Source organism: Pseudophryne corroboree, chromosome 10, assembly GCF_028390025.1.
Source record: "Pseudophryne corroboree isolate aPseCor3 chromosome 10, aPseCor3.hap2, whole genome shotgun sequence".
NCBI lineage: Eukaryota > Metazoa > Chordata > Amphibia > Anura > Myobatrachidae > Pseudophryne > Pseudophryne corroboree.
The window spans coordinates 23,258,664-23,271,455 of NC_086453.1; the positions used below are offsets into that span (position 1 = coordinate 23,258,664).

The 12,792-nt window shown below is 46.6% G+C and overlaps 1 protein-coding gene across 3 annotated transcripts in view; it reads right to left on the minus strand.

The window, feature by feature from the left end:
* The window catches only part of HPN (hepsin), a 167,975-nt gene that overhangs the window by 31,077 nt on the left and 124,106 nt on the right, over nt 1-12,792 (minus strand). For all 3 annotated transcript variants that reach the window (XM_063942226.1, XM_063942228.1, XM_063942227.1), the window contains exons 4-9: nt 5,053-5,151; nt 3,660-3,701; nt 2,455-2,584; nt 982-1,104; nt 584-624; nt 268-433 (exon numbers count right to left, since the gene is read on the minus strand). In XM_063942226.1, the coding sequence (XP_063798296.1) occupies nt 268-433; nt 584-624; nt 982-1,104; nt 2,455-2,584; nt 3,660-3,701; nt 5,053-5,151 (601 nt within the window). The remainder of the gene's footprint in view (nt 1-267; nt 434-583; nt 625-981; nt 1,105-2,454; nt 2,585-3,659; nt 3,702-5,052; nt 5,152-12,792) is intronic.

Consider the following 12,792-nt stretch of genomic DNA (forward strand, 5'->3'; position numbering starts at 1 on the left):
TCAATTTTGGGTGTGAAGTAAGCGGCAAAGTCAAGAGCAGAGAGTGAGGAAGGGAGACAATGTGGAGGTGGGCTGAGGAGTGAGTTGAGAGTGGCAAAGAGGCGCCAGGGGTTGGAAGACTGGGAGGAGATGAGGTTCTTGAAGTATGACTGTTTAGCAAGAGAAAGGGCAGCACTGTAGGATGAGAGCATAAGTTTGTATACTGTGCTATTTCAGGAGACCACCATACCTTGCAAAACTGTATGGTTGTAACTTGTGAGTACTTACTCAGGAAAACAGTGGGCAGCTGTCAAAACCCATTCGCTTGATATCAGGGAGCCTCCGCACAAGTGGGCTCCATCATATCTCAGGCTGACCTGCCATGGCCACCGACCCAGAGCAGCATCTTGCCCCCCAACAATCCTATCCACAGCCATCTTCCTGCGCCCACAGTCTGGGGATCCATAGGAGAGAAAAAGTTAGGGAGGGCCGGACACCACCATAGTCCCAGTTTCAGCATTTCCCACATCGGCCTCAATACCGCCCTGTCACCCAATGACTCTCCCCTGCCCAGCGAGCTTGGGTGACTTATTGCTGCAGTTACCTTGGCACTGAACGGAGAGAAACCGGCCACTCGGACATTCACTGTGGAAGAAAAGAGAGATAAGTGAAGATCATTCAATGACCCAGTGGGGCACCCACCACCAACAGGAGCAACATGCTTGGACAGTATAACATTATGGGGGAGATGTATCAAGCATTGGTGAGAGACAAATTGGAGAAGTTTACCAAAGCAACGAATCAGATTTTGTCATTTCTCTAGCATAGGCTTTGAAATGACAGTTCTAAGCTGATTGATTGCTTTGGGCAACTTCTCCACATTATCCCTCTCTCTCCAAGACTTGATGCATCTCCCCCTTATAAGTGATATGGAACATGTGAAGATTGATAAATGGCCCCCAGAGTGCCCTTACCTAAAATAAATACTACACAGGCACTTACCACACGTACAATATGTCTGTAAGCCTTTTAGTGCTGCTTAACTGGGATTCCTGTACACAAAAATACCCTGAGCTGCCATTTGTTCCTGCTGCCTCCACTCTGAGCACCTGGTGGCTCATAGACCTTGGGAAATGACATAGAGACATTTATGTTACATGTTAGGATACAAGTGTTAGGTGCCTCTGCCATTTGTCAAAAAATACCATGTACTTTGGGTAGTGTGTAGGCCTAAGCTTAACAGTAATAACGTACAATCACAAAAGGGACAGTTATCAGCATAATTCAGTGGTTCTTGAACTGTGTGCGGTGGCTCCCTGGGGCGCCTCAGGGCACTTGCAGGGGTGCCTCAGGTTGGTGGTCCAGGACCAATTCAAATTATTTATGGTCAATGTATTAGGCAAAACCAGTGCTGGTGACTGCCAATCATAAAACATGTGGATAAGCAAAAGCAAATCTTGTCCTTCTTGTCAAAAAGCAGTATTCAAATGGACGACAGGCAAGTCAGGAAGCAGGTGATTGCAGTTATCAAAGCGAGAGATAAGAAGAGCATGGACAAGGGACAACATCCTGGCAGAGGAAACAGCGATGCTTGGAAATGTTGTGAAGTTGGAGGGGTCAGGACTAGCGACGGCCATCGACCTTTGATGGTTATCAACTGTTGATAGTATGATACCCATGGCAAATAGATTTGCCATCAATGGATATTCACCGATGATGAACATTGACAGCAGAGGTCCAAAGGCGGATGTCAGCTTTGGTCTGCGCATGTATGGCAATAATCTGTAGACCATCGATGGTTCAACCATGGGTTGAGGTTTCCCCTCAATGGTTTGATAGCCATCTTTAGACAGGACTGGGTGAGAGACTAGATATGAAGAGAGATGGTGATAGTGGAGTCAATGATTAGGACTAGGCAGTGCAGGTGTTGAAGAGAGGAAAGGGTGACATGATCTACCGAGAGAGAGATGGGAGATGGTGCTGAGACATTAGGTGGAGGTAGGATGACAAGCTCAGTTTTGTATGTGTTGACTTGGATGGCAGAGTGATACTGTATCTCAAAGTCAAGATGGCATGGAGGCAGTCAGACACACAACAGAGGAGTGAAGACATGGGAGGATGAAGCTACTGTAAAGATCGCAGTCCCTGAAAACTTTAGATGCAGAAAGCCAGATGTGGCTTCCTCTGGTCCCCGTGCACCCAACAATTGTCCACAGATTTTAAAATGAAGATTGTGCTCAATAAATATTCGCCTTATGATGTCACAACTGTCTCTGAGGGATTATGTTAGTTATAATGTTAGCTGATTAATTAACCACAAGTTTAGTAATGGGGTTGAGAATTCTTCTTTGTGGGTGAAAATGAGGCACTCGTCTAAATAAGACACCGTAGCTGATTACAGATTAACCAGAACATCAGGATAACAGTACAGAGAGATCTGCTTATCTGGGGTCCACCAGGACTGTCCTGAAATACCTGATGAAGCCCATTTCTTCACAGCTTAGAGTTGCCACTGCCCCATTGGCTACAGATGAGCAGACCAGACGCCACAGCTTTTCTTGCTCATCGTACACTGTGAGCCGATGATCTGGAGAGTTGACCTGGACTGAGACAATAGTGGGAAGGATGAGATGAACTGAGAACTGACCATTGTTTATGTATTATGCATATTACATTATTGCAGGTTAGAGAAACCTTAAAGTGGCCAAACATGGGCCATCTAATAGCTCAGCCAGAGTGTCACAGACAGGAGCCATTCCCAGCTGACCACAATCAACCAGATCACATGATTTTACTGTAAACGTTCATTATAATGTTATAGAGACATATGTTGGTAAAGAAGGTTCCTCTGACTCTGGGGACTTTATGCAAGTGTCTAACTTTGCTAAAAAATGATCCGACCAGCCTATAAGCGATTTAATGGTAATGTGTTATGGAACCCATTTTGTAAGCTAAACAAAATATCATAGTTTTAACATTGCGTTTCCCTGTATAATGTAAGCGATGTGCATTCAATTCCTATACACTACATTCCCTGGACCAGCTTGCAGATTTCCAACTTGTGTGACACAAACTTAAGACACAAAACATAGAAACAGAATTTGACGGCAGATAAGAACCTCTTAGCAAATCCAGTCTGCCCCTATTTTACCTTTTGTTAACCTCAACCCTATTTGATCCTTAGTTCTTTGTAAAGATATTCTTATGTCTATCTCAAGCAGGTTTAAATTGTCCTACTGTCTTAGCCTCTACCACCTCTGACGGGAGTCTATTCCACATATAAACTACGCTTTCTGAAGAGTAATTTTTTCCCTCAAATTTCCCCTGAACCTACATCCTTCAGCACGTGTCCTCATGTTCTAATACTTCTCTTCCTTTGAAGAATGTTTCCGTCCTGTACCTTGTTAAAACCATTGATAACGTTGAAAGTTTCTATCATGTCCCCTCTTTCCCTTCTCTGCTCCAAACTATACATATTTACATCCGATCTTATAGATTGTAGATTGGTATAACTGGCTCTAAATAAGTTGGCTATATATTTATTAATAACAAACCCTAGCAATAATCAACTTGTTCTCTCCCATCCGCAGGGGTCAGAAGGGGTCACAAAGTCAAGGAACACAACGCTGTAAGCAGCCAAACTCCGCACATTCCATTGGTCTCATGGGAAGATTGATTACCTATATATAGATTGCCGTTTTCATTCCTCAAAACATACGTCACTGGGAAAAGAGAACAGAGCAGGTGAGAGTAGGGACACAGACGCTAGCGGTGTCAATTGTTGTATTATGACTCAGTAATTGACTATCTAGAACATTCTCATATTAATCATGTAAATGGTTTGTTTTGAAATTCGATCACCAGATTCCCATGTCTTGTTATCAGGCTGGAATGGAAATCCCCAAATAAAGTTAGAACAGTTTAATTCACAATAGTCTGTGTTTTTAAGCTGGTTCAATGGCTGTCATATCCCGCTGGGTCATCTGTTAGTTACCTGTAACTGACACCTAACAATGATATTATGAATCTAGGGTTACACTGAACAGCAGGCAGGCTGAATGGTGATGATGTGTGACACAACTGAGGCTTACAGTATACCTGCTGCTTTTATTTAACATTATCATTTATATACAGAGGTGAAGAGATCTGGAAATGTTATTTTATGGAATGACTATATAAATTTACACTATAATATTATGTAATTTTTCTATTAAAAACAGCATTTTCTGAAGAAAAAGAAATTTTTGTATTTTCTGCATATTTCTGTAATATCATATGCAGCATTGTTTTATATGTTTTTCCCTAATTGGAACGGTGGTGCGCACACAAGAACTATCCCACATTCAGCCCCCGTGCAATGCTGCCTATGCCTCATTGTGGGGCACCTAAAATTAGGGGCAAAGCTGGAATTGGGACAAAGTGCTGACCCATGGGACACCGGGACTGTTCCCTCACATTGCAACAGTTGTGAGGTATGATTTTGTTATAAGTGCAGTTTCTACCCCGGGGCAACCTCTCCTGCCAGGTAAAACCCGCTACTGCCTGGAGCCCCATGAGTCTTTAGTGCAGTCCTACCGTTTATAAAGAAATTGGCACCTTTGAAACATCAAAATATTTTTTGAGTTTGAGGTTTCGGCTGGTGTAAAACTCATCTCCATTGGAGTAGTGGAAGCGGCCGTGAAACAGTAGGTTACCCTGTGGCACTAGGCAAGCAGTCTTACTACCCAGCTGGGATATTGCACTATACTCCACAGAATGAAAACCACTAGCACAAAGGTTCTCAAACGCGGTCCTCAAGGCACCGCAACAGTCCAGGTTTATCCAGCACAGATAGTTAAATCAAATTGACTGAGGTACTAATTAAGTCACCTGTGGCCAAGTATAGATATACTTAAAACTGTTGGGGTGCATTGAGGACCACATTTGAGAACCTCTGCACTAGCATATAAAAATGGGGACTGCTATATAACACAAGGGCCTGGGAGGGCCGCATGGGGTCCTGGGCCATCACTGCTTTGTATGATGCTATTGGCTGAGAACACTTTACCGTAATTACAGAAAGGCTTTCCTTACCTACTGCCCAGACTGTGACTCCGATTCCAGCCAATGCGACAAATATACAGACAGTCAGTCCCAGAATCCTCAGCGGGGTCCAGTGACAGCCTTTGCCCACTGCGGCCAGAAGGGGAGTTTAAATGTTGATATTAATTTAATCAAGCTTATCACTTTATTAGACGGCTGGGTCTATGTACTAAGCTCTGGTGAGTGGACAAAGATTAAATACCAAAGAATCAGCTCCTAACTGTCATTTTTTAAACAACCTGTAACATGAGAGTTAGAAGCTGATTGGCTGGTGCATTATCTCTGTCCAATGTATATCTTTCCAAGGTTTAGCACATAGACGTTCCATAAGACGGTGAGACGGTATAACAGGAAAGTTTGCAGGCAGAATATACGCAATGTAATAATATACACCAATAGAGTTTCAGTGGAAGAATTCAGTTGTACAGTACATAATAACATGTATTCACCAAGCCTGCAATGGGCTTTCTCTTATTCCTGTAACACCAAACCATCACTTATGCTTTCTAGAACTGGCGGTAAGCGATACCGGCTCGGCAATCTGCTGTTTTATTGGAGAGTGTTACAAGTTAATATTGCTTGGATAAGTCGGTGGGTATTTAGTAATTAATAAAGAACTGGACACTGACGTATTGTGCATGTTATACTTTCATTGTTTTCTGAGATTCACATTAAGTGGATCTGCAAACAGAGAGTACATCAACAAGAGGCACAGACAACTGGGGAGAAAGTGTTTCTTTGTAAAGGTCCAATGGAACTAAGGGCTTAATTCAGATCTGATCGCAGCAGCAAATTTGTTAGCTAATGGGCAAAACCATGTGCACTGCAGGTGGGGTCAGATGTAACATGTGCAGAAAGAGTTAGATTTGGGTGGGTTATTTTATTTCTGTGCAGGGTAAATACTGGCTGCTTTATCTTTACACTGCAATTAAGATTTCAGTTTGAACACACCCCACCCAAATCTATGCCCCCTTAACCTTGTGGCGTGCAATATTTGTATTATATGGAGTATTACATCCAATCATAATTGTGTGAGTGGTTAAATATTGCACGGACAAAGGGCGTGCAATGGTTAGGGGGTCGTAGCCCCTTGCAACGGCGTGAACAGCGCACGCAGGGCCTGATGGTTGGGGGAGTGGCAGGTGCGGGGAAGATGCGGATGGGGGAGGGGGTCCAGGGGTGCCGCGGGTGGGGGAGGGACGGTTGCGGGGCTGGTGTGGTGGTGGGGGAGGGGCAGGTGCCGCGGGTGTAGGTCCCGAGCCACAGCTGGTGGGGGAAGGGCAGGTGCGGTGGGTGGGGGAGGAGCGGGTGAGGGGGTGCTGCGGGTGGGGGAGGGGTCTGGAGCCACCATGGGTGGTGGAAGGGTGTGTGCGGGTGCCACGGATGGGGCCCCGGAGGTACTGCGAGTGGGGGAGGGGTGGGTAATGCTTCTCCTGCTAAGCTGCTGTCCTTCCTTTGGCAGTGGCTCTCCCGGAGACTCGCGCAGCAGCCAATCACTATTGTTAGCGTCAGTGTCCCTACGCGCCGCATTACAGGGAAGAAGATGCACTCAATAAACTACAGCTCCCAGCAGGCCTTAGCGCTGGAATGCTTCGGCGCCAAGGGCTGCTGGGAGCTGTAGTTTATTTAGTGCATCTATTTCCCTGTAATGCGGCGCGTTGTGACACCGGTGCTAACAATAGTGGCTGGCTGGCAGAACTGAGTGACTGGCTGAATCAATGTAAAAGGTGAGAGTGCTGTGCAGTGTCAGTGACACTGCACACCCACTGCCATGGCCGGATTAACAATGGGGCGGATGGAGCTGCAGCTCCAAGCCCCCCATTGAAAATAGGCCCACAGACCTCCCTGCAGTGCAGGTAGTAGCCAGTGCTGACAGGAAAAAAAACATTTCCTGTCAGCACATACAGCAGATCCCTCACCTCCGGCTGCACATTCACCCTCACCCCAAACTGGGTAACCTGTGCCCTGACCTCTTCGTGTTGCAAGGGGGCGGGGCTTCGGACGGGGGCGGAGCCTCGGAAATAGCTCCGAGACAGCAGCCTCCTGTCAAGACCCTTCCCCTCTTGCATGAGGCATGTTATTGTTGGGAAGCTGCAGCAGGAGTGGTATGCTGCAGCAAAAACATTTATGTTTTGATGGGCGAGGGGGCGGGGCTTCGGACGGGCATGGGGGTGGAGCCTCGGAGATAGCTCCGAGGCTCCGCCCTCGTGTCCGTCCGAAGCCCCTTAGTGTCAGTGTCAGTAAGTTTTGTATTGTGTCTGTGTCAGTAAGTTTTGCATTGTGTGTGTGTGTGTGTGTCAGTAAGTGGTGTCTGTGTAAGTTTTGTGTTGTCCCGTGTGTGTATGTTTTGCGTTGCGTGTGTCAGTCAGTCCTGCAAGTGTGGCGGTACGCTCCGGTACGGCGTACCATTAAGAATGTGTCCGCCAGTATGCCATACCCCTGTAAAACACCACCACCAAGCTCTTAGATCTTGCTCGGATTCGCCGCCAGCACCTTCTTCCTTTTCCAGGAAAAGGACTGCTGCGAGCATGAAAGTGATGTCATCACCCTCCCGCACCTGGCAGACTGGCAGAGAAAAAGTGACGGTGGGGTGCCGGGCCAGCGGTGTGTGGGTGGTATTCAGTATACCAGTTGTTGGGATCCCGGCGCACAGTATACCGGCGCCGGAATCCTGACAACCGGCATACCGACACCTTTTCTCCCTCTTGGGGGTCCACGACCCCCCTGGATGGAGCATAGCGTGGCGCTTACGCACGCCACCGTGCCCGCAGCATGGCGAGCACAGCGAGCCCTCAAGGGGCTCATTTGCGCTTGCCCTGCTGTCGTGAAGCCGGCGCCGGTATGCTGGCCGCCGGGGACCCGGCCGCCGGCAACTCTTACTACACCCCGGTGAGTAACTCTAATGGTCGGGACCCCTCCTCACAAGTACAATGAGGCGACACTCCAGAGTTTTGCTGGTGCAGTAAGATTTATTGATCCAGAATCATACTTAATAAATCTTACTGCACCAGCAAGACTCGGGAGTGCAGCCTCATTGTACTCTATCCACAGCTTGAAAAACAGAAGGAGGGAACTGGAGCAAATATTCACATTATAACAGGATGAGTGCTGGGTACACATCTTATATATAATATTTTTTATTCTATAACCAGTGTCACATCCTGCTGTCCTTGTCTCTGTAGTCCGCAGGGACAGGCGGTGTCTGTGCCATGGATTCACATAATATATAACCACTCCACCTAGTGTCACATGGTCACATCCCTTAATGACATGTGACCACGCCCACGGCACGCAAGCACAGTACCACTGAGAAAAAAATTCTGTGTGCAGCACTAGTGTCAGTAAGAAGTGTCTGTCAGTAAGTAGTGTTTGTGTCAGTACATTTTGCATGGTGTCTGTCAGTAAGTTTTGTGTTGTGTTTGTGTGTCAGTAAGTAGTATTTTTGTCAGTATGTTTTGCATTGTGTGTGTGTGTCTGTCAGTAAGTGGTGTCTGTCAGTTAGTTTTGTGTTGTGTGTGTGTGTGTGTGTCAGTAAGTAGTGTCTGTCAGTAGGTTTTGTACTGTGTGTGTCAGTAAGTAGTGTCTGTCAGTAAGTGGTGGGTGTCTGTGTCAGTAATACCCCTTTCACACCGCAAAAATAACCTGGTATAGACCGGGTATATTGCCGGGTCGACAAGTTTCGATGTGCGCTGTGAAAGGGGTCATGGGCGAATTCCGGGTTGCCTGACCCGGTAATTCAACCCGGGAATAAAGCAACCCGGGACCCGTTCACTGCATAGGGAGTGGCGGCGCGGAGATGATCTCATCTCCCAGCGCCGCCTCCGCACCCGCCCCTGATGCCGACTCCATCTCCGCCCACGGATGGCAACCCGACCCAGCAAATTGCCGGGTCGAGTTGGCGGTGTGTAGGGTCCAATGCCGGGTCCCACCCAGGAATGGACCCATTTCCAATTCCCAGGTGGGACCTGGCATTGTGATGTGAGAGCGGTATAAGTATTGTGTTGTGTGTGTGTCAGTAAGTAATGTCTGAGTCAGTAAGTTTATCTGTGTTGTGCGTGTGTGTCAGTCAGTAATATCTATCAGTAAGTGGTGTCTGTGTCGGTAAGTTTTGTGTTGTGCGTGTTAGTAAGTAGTGTCTGTCAGTAAGTGGTGATTGTGTCAGTAAGCTTTGTGTTGTGTGTGCGTGTGTGTCAGTAAGTAGTGTCTGTCAGTAAGTGGTGACTGTGTTACTCACATGGCATAGGCCACACCCCCTATTTAGACCACACCCACACCACACTGATCACACCACCACATCACTAGTCACACCACTGCAGCGCTTCACACCTCCTGCCGAGGCACACAATAGGCCCTTCCTAAATTTCAGCTCCAGGCCCATATGGACCTTAATCTGGCACTGCCCACTGCACTGCACAGCACTGTCACCTTTTACATTGATTCAGCGTCCAGACATTACCCTCCGCGATATCACCCACTCTATCCGTTACATTAGCTATCTCTGGGCTTCCAGGCCAGCAGCCCAGGTGCTGTGTTGCGGAGTCAGGACCTCTGGGGATCTGGGCGTGGCTGTGGCGGGGAGGCACTTCTGTGACATCATCTGCAGAGGAGGCTCCGGGGCTCAGAGAGTATGCGGTGCAGGGAGGGCTATGAAAGCCTTCCGCTGTGCCACTTTCAAAGACATCTATGCCGGTGGCTGCAGCAGCTTCTGTTCCACCTGTGCTGAGGCTAGGGAGTGGGGATTGTTGATGCCGGAGGGGCCAGGCAGACTGGCAGCAGGACATAGGGGGTCATTCCGACCTGATCGTAGCTGTCCTAAATTTAGCACAGCTACGATCACTTACACTGACATGCGGGGGGACGCCCAGCACAGGGCTAGTCCTCCTCGTATGTCAGGCCGCCCCCCCGCACATGTACAAAAGCATCGCACAGCAGCGAAGCTTTTGTACTTGAAGAGTAACCTCAAGCCAGCACTGCTCCTGCGGCTGGCCGGGAGTAACTCATCGCTGCCCTGGTCACAGCGGCAGCGTGTGATATCACGCAGCCACTGCGGGCCCGCCCCCTCACGGTCTGGCCACACCATGCCCACAAAACAGTGGCCAAACGCCGCCGTGCTGCCCCCTCCCCTGAGGCAGAGACAATCGCTAGGCAATGACAGGCTTCGGCTATCAGCCATGCGCAGGCACACTGAGGTGCTGGGGCATGTGCAGAACTGACCTGATCGCTGCGCTGCGATGAACTGCAGCTAGCGATCAGGTCAGAATGACCCCCATAGGACGCTGCAGTAAAAGTTTTTTCCCCCCCTATGTACAGCGCAGAGACTTGCTGCAGATGCAGTGGCATACCCTCCAGCTGCACCTTTTTGGCAGGTACAGTCCCTTTTTTATGGTCTGTACTGATTTTGGCTCTCCAAACTGCCATTGAAAGTACAGGAAAAGGGGCGTGGTCATGCCTCTGTACCCGTGGTCACGCCCCCTTTTTGAATTTGTCCCGATTTTTATGTGTAAATTGTTGGAGGGTATGTTGCTGCAGATGCAGTGGGCCTATTTTGGGGTGTGGGACTGGAGCTGCAGCTCCATCAGCCAAATTGTTATTCCTGCTCTGGAAACACACACAGCAGTCAAAGGGCAGAGCCTCCCATTGGATGTAACCTGTTTGGGAGGGCATTTCTTGCCCCATCAGCTGTGGACTGGGTGTGATAGACCTGCTGCTAAACCAATGAGAGCTCCTAGCCACTCCCAGCGTTATCCACACAGTCACAGATCTGGGCTATTATATAGGAGATTATTTCTTTAATGTCACAGTTTTTGAAGCATCAGTTCTAGTTTAACATCTAGGATCCCTGACACAACGGGAATAGTTGAAAGTGTTTTTACCAGGTCCCGTTATCATGACAGGACCAGGTCCTACTGGAAATAACTAAAGTCACCATCTGAATGGGCTTTAATTATTATAAGAATGATCCTATGGCTGTTGCAATTTTCATTTCAGAAACACATTACAGCCCGCAATATACGGGCAGGGTTGAGCGTACAAGTGGTTTGGGACTTGGTCCAACGTGCAGGTCTAATTACAAAGACCAGTGTAGATCTCTGAGGGGTGTTACATCCCTGTTACATATGTGTTATGGTACATGCATATGGGGTGACACCTAACGTCGCCCCCTTGTCTGATTCGCATTCCACTGAAATAGTTTTAAAAGAGCAGAAAGTAGCTCAAATGGGACTTTAACAATCAGTCTCGGGGTTGCACTCAAAAGAGCAAAGCAGAGGTCTTCTATTGACACAAAATGTGCACAAAAGTGACCCCCATTGCTTTGCTTTTTTGAGGATTTTGGACATAGAAATATGAAATATCTTGGTGATAATAATTTTTATATTTCTATTGAGAAACACGAAAGTTCTCAATAAGCGGTCACAAGAATGTCATGATATTATAGATAACTTTTTACAGATTTGTTATCATACACATAAGGGGGATTAAATTTTTGCGTGAAAAATGTGCTTTTATCACGATACCGCGAAACCGGAGCTATTCAATTATTCTCAAAAATTTACCAGCGATGATTCTCCATAGGTTTAATGCAAATTTCTTTCCACCTCCTCCTCAGCAGGTAAAAAGTTGGTGGAAATCCCTATTTTGAAGGCAACAATGTCAGGACTTGGTTGAGAAACCCTGGGACACCCTCCTTAATCACTAAAGAGGCGTTTTTTTATTGGGTTAATTGGGCCAATAATGGCATGTCATTTTAAGGGTGAATAAATGCAGGAAATTTGGGGTAAAGATATGGGACAGGTATATGGGGGTACTTTATAAGTGGGTCAGGTGTTTTTAGGCCTGCAGATGGGAGTTATTGGTTGTTGTTTTTTAAGTTTTTTTTTAAGTGACTTAAAATGACTCATATATACAGTAATACCAATTTTCTATGTGCCCCGAATTTAAATCTTGAATACTGTGTGCAATTTTGGGCACCATATTACAAAAAGGATATCCTGAAGCTAGAAAAGGTTCAGAGGCGGGCGACCAAACTAATCAAGGGCATGGAGACGCTGGAATATGAGGAAAGGCTTGCAAGGCTAGGCATGTTTACATTGTAAAAGAGGAGACTAAGAGGGGACATGATCAACATCTACAAATATATAAGGGGTCAATACACAGAGCTCGGGAGGGACCTGTTTTCTATAAGATCAGCACAGAGGACACGTGGTCACTCACTTAGGTTAGAGGAGAGGAGTTTCCGCACATTGATGCGAAAAGGTTTTTTCACAGTAAGGACGATACGTGTTTGGAATTCCCTGCCTGAGAGAGTAGTAACTGCAGACTCAGTCATCACCTTTAAGAATGGGTTAGATAAATTCCTATTGGATAAAGATATTCAGGGTTATGGTGCGTAGGCATGCATTATAGTTAATTTAACTAGTCCTAACATAAAAATAACTAGTCCTATAATAAGACTGCATAGGAGACCACAAATAGGTTGAACTCGATGGACAATTGTCTTTTTTCAACCTTAGTTACTATGTTACTATGTTACTAAATAGAACATTTATTTTGCAGAAAAGCGCTTGTTTACTATAATTTTTTCACTGTTTTAGAAAAATGCTTATAATAGCCAATTGGCACAATTTAAGAACCCCAAATACTTTTATTATGGCCACTAATAGACTTACAGTATATAGTGTTATCTATATATTAGTTTGTCTTTATTTGTGGGTACAGGCAGAGTTCCCCATT